Genomic DNA, 19809 nt, shown 5'->3' on the forward strand with positions numbered 1-19809 from the left:
TTTAATTGCTGGTGTAAATACAAAACTAGCTTTGTGACCATTTTTTAGGTTAACCTTTGGCTTTTTAGGTGTGGCTTTAACTTCCCCTTTGATGGGACTATGTTTTTAGGTATACTTGGGCTTTTTATCACCTTAAAACTGAATTGGGGAAGTAGAAGGTCAAGTTGAAACTGCAAAAGGCAAGCCTTAAAGCTATTTGATCTGAAAGATTGTAATTTTAGGTGATTAAAGCTTTCTAAATTTGCATACTGGGTTTTATGTAAAATTTAGTGTAGGTTCATCTACAATGGTGGAAATAATTGAAAGTCTACCAAATGGATTTTCATGAGAAGAATTGCTTTTGAAGTGTGCTATTTTGCATGGTATGCATAAGGCAACTTGCTGCTAGGAAGTTCTGATCTGGTCAACAGTTATTTCTCTTAAGCATGTTAGTGAATTCCCTTGTTCCATTCCTCCACTTTGATGTGCAAACAGGAAAGAAAGAAATTCTAGCTATATGTCTGTCTGAAACGATGTGATGGTTATGTAAATCTGAATACCTACAGAGGTCAGTTTGAAGCCTGTGTACGGTCTCTTGTCCAGTAATTGCTCTGTCATTTTTTCCAGTGACTGTAGCCAGTGTCTCTTCTGCCCTCTCTTCATGGGGGGAGGGAAGGAGACTGGGTGTTGGCTCCTGACTCACTGAGTGAGAAAGGCTGGGGTAATTCTTCAGTCTGGGGTTTGTATGAATTCTGCTATTTGAAGTAGAAGTAGGGATGCAGTCTACAAAAGAAAATCCAACCCCAAAAAACCAAGAACGTGCTGTTTTTAAAAAGTGCTTGCTTTTCTCAAGTTACTATGTAGTGGTTTGTATCCAGCTGTTCTGAAGAGGTCTGGTTGTGAACCAATGGTATATAGTGAAAGGCAGTGGTGGGATTGCTGCCGGTAGTGAATCAAAGAGCAGAATTGTGATCAGGGCAGCTGATGGTGCTGGGCAGTATCTCAGACCCGCTTTTAGTGCCTGTTGTTCAGTCTTGGCTCCCTGATGGAGCTGGTTTCATTGCTGCTCTTTAAGAGGTACGATTGAAATAAAAAGATGTTTTGGGTTGCAGGGTCACCCCTGTTGCTGTTGCGTGTCCTTTTAAGGGAAGGGAAAAGTGTGGTCATGTCTTACTGGTTCTTCTTGCTTGCTGATTCTTCTGGAGCTGCTGTTATTTTCTCCTGTGCTTGTTAGTGGCCTTGGCTCCTGAGGAGAAAGGGATGAATCACTTAAAAAAAAAAGGAAAATATTAATAAAGTGGAGGGTAGAAAAATGTGTTTTCTATAAAATATACTTGTAAATCTTCCTTTGGCAAAAATGAGTCTTTTTTTGCCTTCTGGAATAAAATATCCATATTTTGCAAATATTTAATACTATAGCCAGGATTAAGAGTAAAAAAAAATCCCACTCTGTAACTGGCTGTGAATAAGCAATTGTGTTACCCATGAAAGCAGCAGCAGCAGCAAGGGTTATCAAAGTGTCTGCAGGTATGTTGTTATATGGGCAGTCTTTTGACTACATTCGGAGTCAATGAATAACCTACCTGAGTAGTTTCCTGCTTTTATTTTGCTCGCTTCCCTTCTTGGCTGCTCCTTTTCCATCCCAAGAAAGCCATCATCAATGCCAGGCTGATTCCTTGTTTCAGTTCAGAGTAGCTTTGCAAATGAAGGAGATCCTCTGTGCCAAGAATGAAAGTAGCCTTAAGCCTTAGGCTTTTGCTGCTCCTTAACCCTTTGCATTGTCAAGTAGTGGCCTCAAGGTGCTGTTCTAATGAGATACTCGATGTACTCCTGACAGCAGACTTGGCTCCAAGTCCTCTGGCTGCTGTGCCTTGCCTTGGTTATGTTTAGGCAATTGGTTCACACAACTGACTTCCTTTTTCTTAGGCCCCATTCACCCCTTTGCACCACTCCTTGGAAATTGAACCTTCACAATCACTTCGATTTTTCATAGTATCAGTGGATAAGTTTAATTTATATTACATAGACACTAAACAAAAAGGGTGTAAAGGACTGATGAAAATGATGTTGACTGAGCTGTAGAAAGATGCTCCTTGGGATGTGGGAGTTCATCTGCAGGTCTGTGGGCTGTTGAATACAATGGAACAACTTAGTATGAAAAAGCAAAGGACTTTTTTCCTCCATCTCTTCTCCTGCACTATATTGTTCAGAATTTAAATACTGGTTTTACTTACTAATACATCTTAGCGTTTTTTTCTTTCTACACCTTCAACTCATTACCCATTTTTGAGTTCTGTCAGAGCTATGTTACTCAGTTTTGAGATTAAATGGAAGGACAATTGCAGCATGCTATTTTTTTTTTCTGTAACACCTACTAATCATTAATGCATTAGCTTTAGAAAGAGTTTTTTCAGCAGGAAAATCCTGGAATAGACTGATGTGCATATAAGCAAGGAGAGATTGACACTTTACTCACAACTGTCTCTCAAAGTGTAGTAGACTGTACCTGTTTAAACAGATACTTTTTCAGGGTAGGTGTTTTTGAAAAATAGGAAAATCCATTTCATGGTGAAGTAATATGGAAGCTAGATGTTATTAGGATGGGGATAGTCCTTTTTGCTGAGAAAAAAATGAGGTGTTTTCCGCTTTCCACACTTGCCTGATAAGAAAGTTTAGGAATGTTTACCTTTCTGATGGCTGAGTAAGCCTTTTGAATGCTGTGGTGGTGTTTGTTATGTTGTCCTCCCATCTAAGTCCCATGTCTATCTCTTGCCAGGGGGGTATGGCAGTGCTGCTCTAGTTCCCATTCACTCTCCCAGTGACTTCTTGGACTTGTTTCTCTTCCTCTCTCAATTCACAAGCACTGTATTTGAAAGTAAAGCAGAACCCTGCTGTGTTCCCTGTAACTGTGCTTTTTAAACCAAACTGTTTGTTGCCATTGTCTCCTTAATCCAAAGTCACTAAAAACTTTCTAACCCAAGAAGTTAACCCTTTTCCAAGGAGCTGTAAGACTTAACATTATTCACCATCTCTTTCTCTTTGAACTCCTGTATTTCTGTATCCTTGATTTGAGACTTTCTTTCTCTGATTGTGTGAAGTTAATGTGAGCTCAGAGTTGTACTGTGTTCTGGAGATGCTCTAGCAGCCATGTGACTGCTAAAATTGAATCTTCTTAACTGACAGTTACCCAAGTTGAGGGTGGGAGGATGCCATCTGGGTGTGTGGTTGTTCAGGGTAGGGAAGGACACTTTTCCTTTAATTTCTTACTAAGAGTGGTTGGTTGAGAGTTGAGATTCAGAGGAAGAAATTTTGTACCTACAAGCAGGGCAGGCATGTCACTTACTGCCCAGTGACATATTTCTTCATACTGAGATTCAAGGGGTAAAAGGTCAGGGAAACACGTTCCCAATCCCCTAATCCTGCTACTTCAAAGGTAGTTGTCAACTGCTTCTATGAAGCAAAATGTAGTGTGTGTGTTCAGAACACCCGCAGTTCAAATCTTAATTTTAGAAGAATGTGGTAAATTAACTATAGAATGTATAGTTTTGCTGTGGCTATGTGGGCTGTAAAAAGCAAAAACAAAACAAGCAACACCTCCCCTCCCCCCCCCCCTCCTGATTTTAAATAGAAATTAACCTATGCAGGCTACTCTTTTATTGTCAAGATGGAAGATGTCAAAGGCCGTTTTTGTGCACTTGTAACTGGAATTGTAATGCAAGGCTCTTAAACATTTGTTCATACTTGGAAGCTCTGAGTAGTGTCTTGGAAAACCAACCCAGCTCTGTCTTAGTGGGATATTGTTGCCTATCCTGAAGCTCTCATTTGACAGATCTTCAGAGTATAATGATCTAAAATTTATGTGGTGCAGCACTTGATGACTAGGTTATGATTCTCTTGATTAGAGACAAGGTGAGAAGCAGTCTGTCTTCAGGTGAAGTGCTTGAAAGCTTTGATTGCTGCACTGATGTCTATATTCATGTTGGTAATTCCTTGGGGGACATATCTGCTACTTGTGTGCATTTTGGTTTTGTGTTTTTTAAATAAAAAGCTGTAGTCAGATACAGACGATTTATTTAGGCTTCTTATATAAAGCTAATACAGTATCGTTTTGCTTTCTTTGATACTGATACTGTGCTCTTCTCCTTCCCCAAGGGAAAAACCAACTGGAATAACTCCAGCTGATGTTCTTTGAGTGATAAAACACTAATGTCAAGCTGTGTATAAGAGTAGAGATGGAGGTTGTGTCGGCAGTTGGATGATTGGATTTGGTTTCAGAAATGTGCTGGCAATGTGACTTACGTAGAATCACAGAGTAATTAAGGTTGGAAGGGACTCTTAGAGATCAGCTAGTCCAAGTCTGTGCTCAAAGCAGTTCTCACTAAATCTGATTTATAGAATAATTGCAGAACAGTGAGCTCAGATCATCTAGAGCTCATCAGAGCTCTGGAGATCATCTAGTCCAGCCCCATACTCAGAGCAGGGTCAACTACAGGGTTGCCCTGGATCTTGTCCAGATGAGTTCTGAGCCCCTCCAAGGATGATATTCCATGGCCTTCCTGGGCAGTCTGCACCACCATTTGATCACCACTGTGGTTTTAAAACAAACCCACCAGGCAGCTGTGGGACTAGAATTTGCTGTTCTAAGCTGTGTCAGTGCTGTGAAACTGGTCACAGCTGTGTGTACTTCTGAGCTCCACTGGTGCACTTCAATAGGACTTGTTTTACTTTGGTGAGAGGCTGTAGTTTAAGCTTTTACATTCCCAGGACTGCCTTACAAACTGTACCAGGAGCAGGTGCTGTTGTTGAAGTTGAGATGAACTGGTAGGGATACGGTTAGCAATGACCACAAAAATATGTGTAACACTTTCACAAGATACGAGGGAGGGGATGTTTTTGAGGATGGAAACTAGTAGGAGGGTAGCGTGTGCTGCCTAAGCAGGTACCTGTGGTAAAATAATTGCTTTTCAAGTTGCATCCTAAGATTTAAACAATTGAAATATTACATGAGTTCCTTGAAGATCTTGGTTTTGAAATGATACCAAAAAAAAAAAATCAAATTTGAGGTAAATAATGAGAGGATAAGTCCTTTCAGTTATATGTTAAAATTTATACTCTAAATTAGGAATCTTTAGGTCCTAATAGTACTGACATAGGTCAGTATGGTAGAGAAATTACTTAAAGCAAAGTGCAAGTTGTCTGTGCTTCTGTGGTAACATCCCTTGCTGGGAGGAGAAACATGGCTTGCCACTTGGCTTTTTTAGCCTCTGTTCTGTGTGATTTTGCTATCTTTTGCTAGTGTACTGGCTTGAAGTAGTGATCTGTGAAACACTATTGCCAGCACTTCGGAGTTTGTGATCCTATGTGGTTTCACTGCCAGCTGAAAGGCAAAATGGAAAGAAGCAAAAAGAGGCAAGGATCTCATACGTTGAAGCACAGTTTCCCCACACCTTAGCTATCAGGAGCTAGTAAGCTTTGCTTAGCTGCTGGCTGATACTGTTACCAGGGTGTTTGAGTGGTGTTCTTCATCTGAAGTAACTTGACCTGAGATCATTTGAGATGTATCTGCATGTGGGTCTTGCGCTCTGGTTTGTTTTGCCTTATTCCTGAGTGTCAGCCTTCTGCCTTTCATGGATAATGTGATTTACTAGGCCTGTGTCATAAACACTTCTATAAATACTCAGATTTAACTGGATCTGTAATCCAGTATTTAATTATTTAACTAAAATGCAGCATCCCTCCAAATTTGTGCATACTGTTCTTGATTAGGGCTTTTTTTGGAAGAGGGGTCTAACATTTTTTCCATTGAGCAGCAGTACCACCAACAGAAAGGTTTTATGATCCCATCTGTGATGTGTGAAGCTTTGACTTGAGAGGCCATTCTGGAAAAGTGAGTCATGCTAAACAAGCTGAGTATTACATGGATGTGGTGAGTTAAATACTGAGCTACTTTTTTAGCTTGGAGAGAACAGTGCCCAGAAGTCAGAGCAAAAATTTCTCTTGTAGAAAAATTTGTCGAGAAAACCTGTGGTTAGGGGTGTTTTTAGATACATGCAGTATCTATATGTTCAAAAGGTAGCCACAAACCTCTGGAATTTTATGTCAGGAAGCAGTGGAAATTGTGTTTAGTAAGGTAGTGTCTTGCAGAATGGCATGTGGTTTTGGAAGCACGCAGAATTGAGTGAAATGGTTAAACAACCGAGTTATTTTTAAAACATACATGTATGTATTTAGTCCTACTTTTTCCTCTCAAGGTTGTTCTTCATGATGTAAAGATTAATTGTACTGTTCAAACTGTCCATGTGTGCTGCTGTAGAGACTTCGTACTTACAGAGTGATCTAAATCAAAATAAGTTCATTTTATTAACATGCAGTGTTGAAAATCCTGTATTTTTTCTAAGTTGGATTGCGCATTCTCATCTGAAGAGCAGCTTTAATTGTGGTTTTCCTCGTACAGACTTTTCATGAGGTGGGGCTGTTTAATATAGGTGAATGTTTGGGAGGAGTGGAACTCTTGACTAGAGCTTGGAACCTGTACAATATATCAAATGGGAAAAAATTGCAATGAGCACTGCTTTACTTTTAGGTGGTTAGTACATCTGCTTTAGAGAATAAGGTTATTATTTCTATTTCAAGAGATGGTTGATATCACTTCTGTCGATGTGCACTCAGAAGGGGAGTCTGAAGACTGACTTCTCAGCTTCAGTGATTCTGTGGAGTTTTTTTATACACATCTCAAAAGAGTCCTTTAGTGGGTGCTTTCTCCTCAATTTAGCAGTGCTGCGTAAAAGAGATAATCAAATAGACAAACAACGTGCACCTGATGCTCTGTGGCAGTCCCTGAGCTGCTCTGTCTGATCTCTTGAGTCTTCTCCTCTGTTCAGGAAAACAGTCCTTCTCCTTGGAAGGAGTGATGATCAAATAAAAAACCAAGATACAGGCTGTTTGCAGAGTGTAGGACAGAGATAGCGGGCTGTGGGTGGGAATGTAGCTGCAGCAGTGTGCAGTTTGCTGTGGGGACCCTGCCTCAGCGCTCTCCTCCGCCTGACTGCCTGCACTTGCTCCAGAAGTTGGCTGCCAGGATTGGAAATACCTCAAGTAACTCTAAGGTTCCCTGTAGAGAGGCTGTGGTGCATTGTGTATGTGTTAGACTATGGAAGACAAAGCTCTCCTTTCAGCTGATAAAATCAGTCAGATAATGGGATTCTGACCTCATTGCACTAATTGCAGGGGAACAACTGTTAAAAAATGGGTCTCCTGCCCCCAGTCAGCTGAAGGCTTTTATGATAAGGCAATTGGAGGGAATCTGTTGGAATTTAAGGTGGCTGTAGTTCAACTAGGCAAGGACAAAGGTGAGTATCTGTAGGGAAGTCATCGTGGTTGGTGTTGGAAACAACACTGTGCTGCAGCTGAGTGCTGAAAGATGCTGTGTGTAGGGAAATGACCTCTTCATTCCTTGTTCTGGGCTGGCTAAGGGAAGATTCTGTTTTCTATACTTCCTCAGGAAGCTGTGTGTTTTGGATATTGACTTTGATTATGTTGGTTTTTTTAAGTGAATGGTAAATATCACCCCCTAGATACCTAACAAATTGCAGAAATTCTTGTAAGAGTTTCAAATTCTGATCGTTCTGATAAGCACTTTTAATTCTTGTTCCCACAAGTGCAGTTAAAATGTATTGATACTGCATTTAACCTTTAGAACTTGGAAGTTTAATAGCATCCTGCTGCTGAACTGGACTTCCCCAAGAATAGTGGAAAATTAATTTTAGAAGCCAAATAGAAATGCAGCAAGATGGGTGAGGCATATGTATGTCTGGTGTAGCCTTCTGAAGAGGGATTCACACTCTAAATGTATTATAGTTAATACTGTATGTAATACAAGATTATATAGTAGAGTATATAGAGTGAATACAGTATTTTTTCCCTCTTTTGACACAGCCCAGTACCAGTTCTTCCTTCTGTTTTTTTGTGTCATAAGTAAGAACACTGTCACAGTTGTTATGATTTTCGCAGGATAAATAGGAATGTTTTTTGACATGAGCATTTTATTGTAAGTATGGTATACACAAGACTGCAAGCTTGAAGCAAAGCTGGTGTTCTTTTACGTGGCTGAGTTTGTGATCTGACCATTCACTTCCTGTGGTTTGCTTGTTGTGGTTGAAAGAGCTCACAGCTGTCAGATACCTCTCCTCTCCCCACTGTGTTCTGTGCAGAATAGGAGCAATATGCCCCCTGAGGTAGCAGAAACAATTGCTTCATTTTATTGTCTGTAGGACAGCTGTCAATGCTGTTATGCAAAACCAGACTGGTAAAGATGCTAAATGCAACTTAGTGCTTCCTACAGTAGGTTCTTCTTGTGTACTCCAGAGGAAAATCTGTTTTAGGTAGATACCTAGGTATTATTTCCTCTGAAAATGTAATAATCTCTTTGTCCTCACTTTGTCCTTAGTGAGGAATGTATGGAAATGGATGGCAACTGTAGATATTTAACACTTACATTTATTTATTGAAAATTACTGTTAAATTTTACTAAGAAATAACATGATTGAAAACTCATTTGACCTCAAAATTTGATCACAATTGAGGAAACAATTCCTTAAAATCTATCTTGTCATTTAGAACACAATTCACTTTTTATGAAAAGCAGTTGAGTTAAAAAGGGAACAATAATTCCTATAGTAAATCCCCCTAGACTTTGAAAGAAACATTGGGAAACTATTCGGGCTTGGATTTCAAGAATATGTAGGAGCTCTGGCCTTAGTCTGAGCTGAGGTGTAGAAATCTAAAAAGTGTTAATCTGCAAGAAACCTCCCCTTGGGAAACTTGCGTTATTTTAAGGTAGAATACTAATTTCTGTTGCTGTTGTTTGAAGCTTTCCAAATGTGAACTGGAATTGTCTTCTCAAGCCTGTGGGTGGCTTCAGTGCTGCTGCTGGCAACAGCTTTTTCACCTGCGGTAAACTGAGCAATGGCATTTGCAACATGACTGCATTGAAATATGTTGAGAAGGGGGACAAAAGATGTTTGCTTTTGTTTGAAGGACCCTTATAAGACCACAAAGAGAGCTTTCTGAAAAGATGTTTACTTTGATATGTTTATTTCTAAGGGCAATTCCAAAGATGAAAGAGTTGAACAAGATCGGATATTTCCAGGATTCTGAGCAAGTGATAAGTTTCATAACTTCCATATTGATGAATTGCAACATCATGTATGACTCTATCCTTTAAATAGTAATAAAATAAATATAAAAAAAAAACCAAAACAAAAAAAAAAAAAAAAAAAACCACATCCACTTGCCATATACAGAGCCAGGAATATTAATTGTCTATGTAAAGGTGTTTAAGATGAGCTTAAGGAAATTTATCGTTTTAATAAATCAAAAGCATGAAATAAATCACTAAAGTCATGATATCATCATTCTGTCTGTTCTTTTTATTCTTAATACATGTGCTCAGTTCTGAGCTCCTCAGTACAAGAAAGACAAGGAGCTGCTGGAGAGGGCCTAACGGAGGCCACAAAGATAATGAAGGGTCTGGAGCATCTCTTATGAGGAAAAGCTGGACCTGTTTAGTCTGGAGAAGAGTAAGAGGGGATCTCATTAATGCATAGAAATATCTCCAAGATGGGTGCCAAGAGCATGGTGCCAGACTCTTCAGTGGTGCCCAGTGACAGGATGAGGAGCAATGGCCATAACCTAAAGCACAAGAAGTTTCACCTCAGCATGAGGAAGAGTGTCTTTCCCTGAAGGGTGGCAGAGCACTACAATAGTTGCCCAGGGAGGGTGTGGAATCTCCCTCTCTGGAGACATTCCAAACCCACCTGGACACATTCCTGTGTCACCTGCTCCAGGTGACCCTGCCTTGGCAGGGGAGTTGGACTGGATGATCTCCAGAGTCCCTTCCAGCCTCAAAAATTGTGATTCTGTGATGTAGAGTCATTGGTAATATAAATATAGGAGTTTGCAAAGTTGTCCACTTGCATTTCAAAGGTATTAAAGGGTCTCTGTTAAATTATTATAACTCTAGATTGGGGCGTCTTAGTATTCTCCTATATTCCTAGTTTCTGGGTTGTTAGGCTGTATGTATTTCTCAGTTCCTGCTGAGTCACCTTGATTTCCCCTAAATTAGTGGTGGATAGCATGAAAAATAGAAGACTTTGAGTATGGCCTAATAAGAGCAGCATCACAACAGGGACCTCAGCTGATGGTAGCACAGGCTCATTCTTCTGCCTCAGTTGTCAGTGTTAAGTGGGATGAGTACCTTCACAGGTCTTCTTCAAACTTCCCTTTTTTCTTTTGTGAGTGAATGCAGTTCTTTACAGATCAGAAACTAACTCAAGTAAGCAGTTTGTGTCAAAGCCAACACTCACCTCAGACTGCCTTTGAACTGTTTTTCACTGTTCTTGATTGGACTGTTTGGGCATGCAGAAAGAATGAAAATAATGTATTACTTGCTTTGCTGTGTAACTAATGGATATTTGATGTTTCCAAGTCTTGTGCATTTGAAATGGATGTATTAGTAAAATCTAGGAGAGGTGATAGCAATAGTGTGAGCAAAAAAATGGGGAATAAAGTGGAAAGTCTGAGCTTCTGCAGAAAGGAGAAAGGCTTTAAAAGTGGCAGCCTCAATCTGACTGAGCAGTGAGTGCCCTGTCCAGGTTTAGAAAGGTTGGTGAGTTTGTGAAGTTGATTTTTTTTTTTTTTTTTTTTTTTTTTTTTTTTTAGCATGTGTCTTGGGTTTTTTGTGAAGTAGTGTCTTCTCACAGTTCTCAGAAGCATGTTAATAGGTAATTTCTGATTTTCTTAGTCATGGCTTAGCTGTTTTTGTTGTCTTGCCCTGCTCCAACTCTGGGTTTGCCAGTTCTCCCAGATCCAGTGGGAGCAGTGCTGAGCTGGTTAAACCGGGTTTTATCAGTTCATGCCATATCCAGAGCCAGTTGGTGGTGTTTGCACTGTGCCCTGTGTACCAAGCTCCAGCAGTGAGGCACAAGGACCCAGAGCTGTGGAAATCAGAGAGCTTGTCAGCCAAGGAGCTCAAACTGTGCTGGCTGAGGGGGGCTCTGCTGCTGACACAGGGCTGTACCTGTGGAGCGCTGCCAGAAGTGCAGTAAATGATCAGGCGGGTTAACTTCTCTCTTGATAATTGCAGGTAGAAATGAGGCAGCCTATTTCAATTAGCATGTGAATTGCAACTTTTGCAGTCCTTTATTGGATTCCTGTTGCCCCTTCTGAACAGGAGCTTAAAGCTTTTTGCTTTAGAAGTTTACTTGCAGAGATAATTCTTCACTTGTTGATGAGATGTTTAGCCTGAGAAGCCCTTGCCAAAACTAAGACAGAATGAGAACATCAGAAATAAGGAAGAAAATCAGTATTCCTTGACCGTTTAACAAGCAAACATTCTGTTTTGTTTCAAAGATGGCTTTGTGTGTGTAAATTGTTACTGTTTTAGTATATAGTCTGAGTTTAAAAAGCTGGAGAGAAACAGTCTAATTCTGGGATAGAGTTGAATCAATTGGTAATGCAAAGGAGCAACATTTGGTACTGAACTGAGGAGAATTACAGCTGTTTGAATGAAATAGATCCCAATTAAGTCACAACAGCACTTTAAAGATAAGTGTTCTCTGAAAGAGAAATGAGCAGTAGTGTGGCACATCCTAACGTTTGAAATTCAAGCACAAGATGCAGAGGCAAAAATGCAGAGCTTTTTGGCGTTATGAGAAGAGCTCGCTGTTTGAACCCAGTTGCAAATTCTGATATTCTGAAATTGGAAAAAGTTTATTGTTTGTGAGAGTAAACACTCCTACTGCTATTCCCTGTAATACAGGGCTGGATTAAAAATTCTGAGTACTTTTTGTTGTAGTGACTGAGTTACTGTAACTGGAACAAATTGACAGCAAAGTAGATTTTCAAAAAACTAGTACCACCATGTTGCAGAGATGTTTTGTGTTCTGATTCAGTTCTTTAATTAGTGGATCGAATGCTTATGAGAGGGGAGGGTGTGGAGCAAAACACTGCACACTCCCCCTGAAAAGGTAGAAAATGTAGCAGCAGGACGTTTGCTATGCATTTCCTGCTGCCTTCCTGCCTGTTTTCAGGCCTTGGGCTCTGCTAGGTTTTCATCCCTCATGCTATGTTCCCCTTTCCAAATGTTTGCTTGTCGTGGCACACTAAGTAGTTCTCTTCTAAGCAGAAATGCAGGTATGTCAATATTGTCGTAATGTTACTGTTTAATCTAGTTACCTTAGAGAGGACCTTGTAATTTCTGCAGTGCTACTGTTCACCAAAATAATTAGCCTACACTAAACTGCAGTCCATTAAATATGACCTGTGTGCATAATACTGTAGCACAGGTACTGTAATCTGTAGCTGGGTGTTCGTGAATTAGCGGTTATCTGCATACAGTTAAAACAAGCAAAAGGAGAGTGTAAGTATGAATGTTAGAATATAAATACAACTGTTTGGACTACTGCAGGCTTAATGAGCAACCAAGAGTTTATATCACAAATGCTGCTTGTAGTCCTTCCCTTGAAACTTCTTTATAACTTCAAGCTCTGTAATCTATTTTGTCTGTTCTTCCCCACACCCTTTTCCACAGGAGCACAGGAAGTTCAGATGTGACATATAAAGGCAGGAAATGTGTAATGAATGAGCCAGGCCAACTTCTTCTGTAGCTATTCTATATGAATATTAATATTACTTTTGAATGTAAGTTTCTGTTTGTGGTATTATACAGCTATTGAAAGTGAAGTTTAATCTTTGGGTTGATTTTTTTTTTTTTTTTTTCCCTTAGAGCACAACAATGGAAGAAACAGCTATATGGGAACAACACACCGTGACTCTTCACAGGGTAAGTTCATACAATTGGCTCTGTGTGCCTAACGCAGGATACTGGTAGTTTTTGAAAACAATAGGAAAAGGCCAGATGTCAGGAAGTAAAAGGAAAGGAAACTGTCATATTCCTTTGTTTAAATTTAGAAGTGTTGTAAAAGCTCCATGTGATAGCTCTATTTGTTTGTTGGGTTTCAGAGATAAGCCTGCCTACAAATAACCATGCCAGAAACAAAGCTTTAGATTACATCTGTATTTAACTGAGGGGAGGTAGAAATCTGTGTTCATTTATGGTTGTACTTGAAAGTTTTAAAACTTTATTTGCAGGGACACAAAATAATGTAGTTGCATATAAATAAATGTATTCAAAACTGTCTTATTTGCTTGCTGCTTTCTTAAACCAGTGGCTGGAAGTAGTGATTCTGGGTGGTCAGAGTGTGTACCCTGCACAAAGGAATGTGTGCTGGGAATCAGTGAATAGCAAGACTGCTTTTGCATTTAGACTGATTCCTCTTGTTTGAGTTACTCCTAAATTAAACTGAGTTCTGATGCAGCTATCATGAAGCTGTACAAGAGAGTCAATAAGGAATTAATTGCTTAGCGAAAGTCAGAGCCAGGTGGGATGCCATTTCTGGCAGCAACTGAGTATTAAAGTGACCGTGGAATCGTGGTCCAAATAGCAGTATTCATTCCAAAACCAGAGAGATGTAAAAGTGTTTTCTCAAGGGAGCAAGTTCTACCATTTGCCTTCACTTCATTGTTGAATAAAGGCATTTTAAAATTGTAGCTTTGGTGGGATGAATGGACCTTGGACAAAAAATGCACATGTGTAGGTCAGCTGGTCAGATAAAATGGTAATTCTCTGTCAGACCTGTTAGCTGTTGATTCTAAAGGCTTTATGTTGTTGATTCAAAGTAACTGTTTGGGTAGGTGCCGTTTTGTGAAGGTAACAGTTACACTCAGTTTGACCAGAAGGCTGACAAAGTATCTTGTCTCTGACTGCAGCCACGTGAAAGAAAAGTATGAGTGAAAATGAAAATGTGTAGTGATGTTTATCTAGGCTACTCTTTAAGCTTCCAACAATTTTTAGGTCAACAAGTTTTTGAGCAAGAAGTGTTATTTCTATGTATAATTAATTGCCCTTTATGTTTTCATCTTGAAACTGTCCAGTCATCCCTGAAATTTCTGTAAACTTCAATTTTTTTACTCATATTAGTGATTAAATCAGTACTGGTTTATAGTCAAAACCAAACAAAAAATGCTATAGTAATACAAGGTTGGCTCGTAGGCTTGGTGATACCTCATTTTCTCTTGAAGGGGAATTTTTCCTGGTCAATTGCAGCAGTAATTTCAGTGACACCAGAAGTGAGTTTAGTCAGTGCACAAAGACATAATGAAATGCTGCAATATGGTGTTACCTTGAACAAATTTTTAAAATAATTGGTAGGAACCAGAGATCTCGTGTTTGGCTGCACTTGCAGCATAGTCAGAAGTTCTTTTATAACATTGAGGTGAAACTATGATTTGACTATAATTTTGGTTATGATCTTTTATGTGCCAAAATTCTGCCAACTGTTCCGGTGTAAATGTTTTGTTAGCTGATTAAGTAGCTCTTAGGTGTTGAAAGCTGATGTGTACTGTTAATAATTTTGATAGCATTAATTTAGTCAATTAAAAACAAAGTTATTTCCATCTGACAGATAAAAAACCCAATAGCCTTATGCTAATGTTAAACAAACACATGCTTAGAATTTATCCTTAGCATTGGGAAGAGGGTTTACTGGTGAATTCCAGCACTACTGTCAAAAGACTCGTTAGAAAGCTTTTGGGAAGGAGAGGCTGGAATTTCTCAGCGTTTTTTGTTCCCTTTCTTTACCACCCTTTCAACTTCCTAGACTGGACTGCTACTTAACTCTTAAGGAATTGAGCCAGTCTCAAGTTCAGTTAAAGCTTATCAGGTAGCTACAGTTTATCTTTTATTGAGAGATCCTCTGGGTTTATATACTTAAAACTGCAAAGGACTTGAAGAAGGAACCATGCACTTTGTATGCAAATGTGGTTTTTCTCCTGCTTGGAACTCAGTTCTGTGTGTCTGTGGTAGATGTTGGTGTCCTTCCCCCAAAGCACAGAAACCAGGTATGTACCTACCTTTTTGCCTGCCCCACACTGCATTACTATGGGGAAGTAGGATAGTACAGCTCTTTTTTTGGTGTTTTTTCTACAACATCTGACAGGTGAAGTTGTGATACAAGAGATTTTTCTTAATGCAGTTTTACTTAAGATACATGTTAGTATCCTGTATAATCTGTAGTGATCAACATCTTGCTATTTCCAGACATGTTTAGGAACTATGCTCAGTTTTCAGAGAGCAGTTCTGATAGTCAGTTGTCTCTCAAGATGATGGTAGGCAGCAGGATAAAATGAAAAGTAGGTAGGCTGATTTTTACTGGAAGGTTTCTTATGTGACCTCTTAAATTTTCAGAAGGATTTAGGATTTGATTTTTTAATTGGGAGTGTTTCTGAAGACCTTGATTTATCTTATTAGAAGCTCTTTATCTGACCTGTAGGCTCTTTTAAGTGCTCTATATGAGACTCCAGAAGCCTTGAAGCAGTGCAAGGGAACATCGAAGTATGAAACGTAGTCATCTTCATACTGGTGATTTGATTTGCAAATCTACTTTTAAAAAGTAGTATGGCAAAAAAGTGGTATGGCAAGCAGCAAGATAAGGCCTACAGTGAGTTAGCCTGATGATTGTATTTCTTATCATGAGTGGAGAATTTAAAAAATATTTTTGTTTATGGTGAAGGAAAGATAGAGAATATTTAAATGAAGTTTGACGTAAATGTCTGTTATTATCTCTTTTTCTCCCTTTCCTTCCCCACCCAAATACAGTACAAACTAAGTTCCCTTTGTTAGAGCAATGGAAAACTAAAAGGAGGAGTGTCATGAGAGGGGAAATATTCCTGTTTTGAAAGGTTTTTTTGTAACATATTTGTGTAGGCTATTATATATTCTCTTTGACCTTAAAAAATAAAACAGAAAAAAACGCTCGGCTCTGGCCATGAGTGGACATTGAGATCCTCCTTCATGGCACCAAGCTTCAGTTAATTCTTGCATCCCAGCCATGATTTCTGGTTAATCTAGCTAGGATGTATTTTGAAAAGAAGTCCATTCATCCTCTAATGAATTAAAATGGATATAAAAGAAACAGTAAGGTGTAGCCTTCCCCAGTCCCCCACACTTAGACCAGCTTCCTTCTTGGCAACAGTATGGACTAACTGCTTGACTCTATTTCTGAGCAGTGAATCTCCAAATCTGTATTTTAGTACTGTATGTTCCAATTCACTGCTTACAGGCAAATCTGAAGCATCTCTTTATGACCTCTGTTTTGGGAGGAAATAGGAAACATGTTGGTTTTGGGCAGTAATTAGTGTCCAAAAAACTGAAAGTCACGTGTCTTGCAGCCAGATGCAGACTGCCATGTTGTCTCTGCTGTCACTGGAAGGTTACGAAACTCCTTGCTAAAGCTGGGTCATGTTTGTTGAAAAGTCTGAAAAAGAGGAGGTGAAGTCTGCCAGCACAAAGTGTGTGCTGTGCGAAATTGAGGGGTGGGATTGACCCAAACCTGATTTTTTCTGTCCAGTGACTGCATTATGCATAGTTGAAAATTGCAGGATTTGAGTAAAATTTAAAGCATTTAAATGGTAATATCCTCAAAATGTTTTCTGTGCAATGATGAAAGAGCTAGATGGTTTGCAGATCAGTAATACTTAGAAAGCTTATTTCCCACCCTCTCTGCTTCCAGGCAGAAATGTAAGCATCATTGTTGTATCTTGAAATATCTAACAGGAATAACTTTTCAGAGGCACTGACCTTGCTGTAGTGGCAGGTCACCCTAGAGGGAGAAGATTGAAGCAAATTACTTTTGTTAAGATGCAGATGATTTGCAAGTGCTGACAAGGTTTTGATGTATTTTATGGTACAAGGGATCTTGGTATTATTCGTAAGAACTGAGCCTGCAGTCATTCTACTGTGTGCTTCAATCCTGTCAGTTCCTGAGCTAAGTGAGGTCAAGCTGGGTAAATACCATAATGTGAAAACTCAAAGAAAGTGTTGCAGGAAGTGATACAGGGGTTTGAGTCAGTGTTGCAGCTCAGTGGAATGGTTTGTTGTGCTTACTGAAGATTGAGGTCTTGCTGATGACCACCTGAGGTCTAGGCCATAAAAATGCAAATGAGAACTCTAATCTCTTGGGAGAGACTAGGTAGTTACTCCAAAACTCTTTGCCTTCTAAAAGTGCTTATTTTTAATCTGTCTCCTGTTACTGGATTGCATAGCATTGATTCTTTCATTGGTCCTGCTTTCTTTCAAAAACTTGTATTCATCTCATAGGACCTTTTTGTGTTCAGCATGGGAATACAAATTGTGACCGTTAGATATTGGAAAGTAAAAAGATTTCTCTTGTTACATTTTAGGCCCCTGGATTTGGATTTGGTATTGCAATATCTGGAGGAAGAGATAATCCTCACTTTCAGAGTGGTGAGACATCAATAGTTATTTCTGATGTGCTGAAAGGAGGCCCAGCAGAAGGACTGCTACAGTAAGTGCCAAACTGTACCTGGGTTCTGATTTGGGGGCATTCATCTTTGTCAGTAGTAGGTTAACCTAATTGTTTCGCTCTCAAGTTGTCTGTCTGTAACTGTTGGTTTAGTAGGTTAGCAATACAGGCAGTTGGCTCAGGGGCGCCTATTTACCAATATTTTCTTCTTGGTATAAAGTATTTATACTGTACACTGTGATGTTTTTCATGTAGAGAAAATGACCGTGTTGCAATGGTTAATGGAGTTTCAATGGATAATGTCGAGCATGCGTTTGCTGTTCAGCAGCTGAGGAAAAGTGGGAAGAATGCCAAAATTGTAAGTGAATGTCTTGAAGACTTAAAATTCCATAGTTATAGAAAATGACTAAAATACAAAAGTGAAATAGTGAAATGTCTGCTATAAAATATGGGCATGATGCAAGGTACCTGAATAACACCTATGTGATGCTTCAGGTTTGAGTGATGACCACGGCATGTTTATCAAGTGGGTCACTCAAAATGTTTTTTTTAAAATGTGAATGATGATTGCATAATTTGGCACTGGATAATTCAGGCGCCTTTTCTTTATGGTAAAGTTCTTCTCAGACTGCCAAATTGTGGCAAATAAGCTTTGTTTAATATTTGTTTACTTTGTTGGATGCACTATTACTGAGTTTTTCAAAGGCTGGTGTAAGCTAAAGGACAAGCTGTTCAGGCACTAACACAGTTCTTTTTGTGCTCAGAAAACAGTTTGCCAAAATTAAGTATAATTACCTTAATTCCTATAATTTTGTAGGCTTATTCTAAGTGGTTGGTTTTTGAACTTTTGCAAAACAGAACAGGTCATCACCAAAGGGTGGTAATCCAGCTTTCTGTAGAAGTTTGGGGGTTATGCTACAAAAAAATAGAACAAAAAATGCACAATGTTAGGAAGTTCCTTAATTGATGAAAACAAACTCCTAGGGCTTGTAGAAAAGCTTTTGTGCAGGCAGATTTTTTAGTACATTTGTATGCTTTAATGCTGTTGCAAAAAAGTGTAATGTTTTGCATTTGTAGGTTTGGTAGCAGTTCTTTAAAGCTTACAGAAAGCAACGTGTGGCAAGCCGTGCAACGCTTTCAGTATCTTAAGTATTTGGTGTGTAGATTTATGTAAAAAAAAAAAAGTAATGAAAACTTTATGGTAGAACTTGGTTTGGTTCTGTAATACATAGAAAATAAATCTCTGAACAGGGCTGGCTCATATTCTGGAACCAGCTGTCTATGTTAGTGCAAACCAACTTTGAACTTCCAAAAGGACTGCTACCCTTCCTCCATGTCTTGCATAAACATTTCTTTGGAAGACTGGGAGGCTTCAAAGTTGAGCAGAATTACTGTCAATAACATACTGAGTATACACTAGATTACATGTTAGCAAAAAAGGTTTTTAGCAGTGCCAGTAACTGATTTTGTGGTTTTAAACAAAGAGAGGGCATTCAGATACACAGCACTGAAGATAGAATATTGTTTTGTGCTACAAAGGCTGTTATCCTTTTGCCACTTTTGCATAAGTATTAAAAAGCACTAAAAGAACTGTAAAAACAAGTTTCTAGTAATCTGTATTGATAAGTCTCCTGTATTAATTGGATATAATTTTATAATGGGGATGCAGCAATTCAGAGCATTCGCAAATACCTCTGCATGTTTTGAATTCTGGGATTAGCTTGGCTTCTGACATTTAGCCAACACCATTAGCATTACACAGCCAGAGGCTGATATCTACTGTTGGATTGTAGACTATCCGAAGGATGAAGAAAATTCAGATTCCAGTGACTCGACCAGACCCTGAACCAGTGTCTGAAAATGAGGATGACAGCTATGATGAAGAAATCCGGGATCCAAGGAGCAGCCGTGGTGGTCCCGGTGCCAGCAGGAGGCACGAGAAGAGCTGGGTCAGAGATCGCAGCGCGAGCAGGGAGAGGAGCTTATCTCCAAGGTCAGACAGGAGGTCTGTCACCTCCAGCCAGCCCGCAAAACCCACCAAAGTCACACTGGTGAAATCCAGGAAAAATGAAGGTAACTTGTCTGTACATCCCTTGCAAAAACTTTTGCTGGTTTTAAAGGCCAGCTGCTTCACTCAGTGTTGTGTTATGGGCTGTGTGAACCGTGCTGTTACCAGTTGGCCCATTTTACCAGTAGCTGGCTTAAAACTTAAAAAGTGCTATTGTGTTTCTAGTGGTATGTTTTGTATTCAAAAATCTGTGTGCTTAGTTAAGGGTAAACTATTATATAGTGTAAACAAATCCCAGTTGTGCAGCTGACATCTGGTAGTCAGCAGCTACCTACCTACACTTTAGCTGGGTCTTTAGTGGCTGTCTTATTTAGAAGAGGAGAAATTGTAGGTAGCATCTAAATCTGTTGAACAACAGCCCTGATTATAGGCAGAGTTAGG

At 39.3% G+C, this 19809-nt stretch overlaps 1 protein-coding gene across 12 annotated transcripts in view; it reads left to right on the forward strand.

The window, feature by feature from the left end:
• The window catches only part of TJP1 (tight junction protein 1), a 190455-nt gene that overhangs the window by 137470 nt on the left and 33176 nt on the right, over nucleotides 1-19809 (forward strand). For all 12 annotated transcript variants that reach the window (XM_032123465.1, XM_032123467.1, XM_032123464.1 and 9 more), the window contains 4 exons: nucleotides 12764-12820; nucleotides 17278-17402; nucleotides 17616-17718; nucleotides 19154-19433. In XM_032123465.1, coding sequence (XP_031979356.1) covers nucleotides 12764-12820; nucleotides 17278-17402; nucleotides 17616-17718; nucleotides 19154-19433 — 565 coding nt within the window. The remainder of the gene's footprint in view (nucleotides 1-12763; nucleotides 12821-17277; nucleotides 17403-17615; nucleotides 17719-19153; nucleotides 19434-19809) is intronic.

This window comes from Corvus moneduloides, chromosome 13, assembly GCF_009650955.1.
Source record: "Corvus moneduloides isolate bCorMon1 chromosome 13, bCorMon1.pri, whole genome shotgun sequence".
In the NCBI taxonomy this organism is placed as follows: Eukaryota; Metazoa; Chordata; class Aves; order Passeriformes; family Corvidae; genus Corvus; species Corvus moneduloides.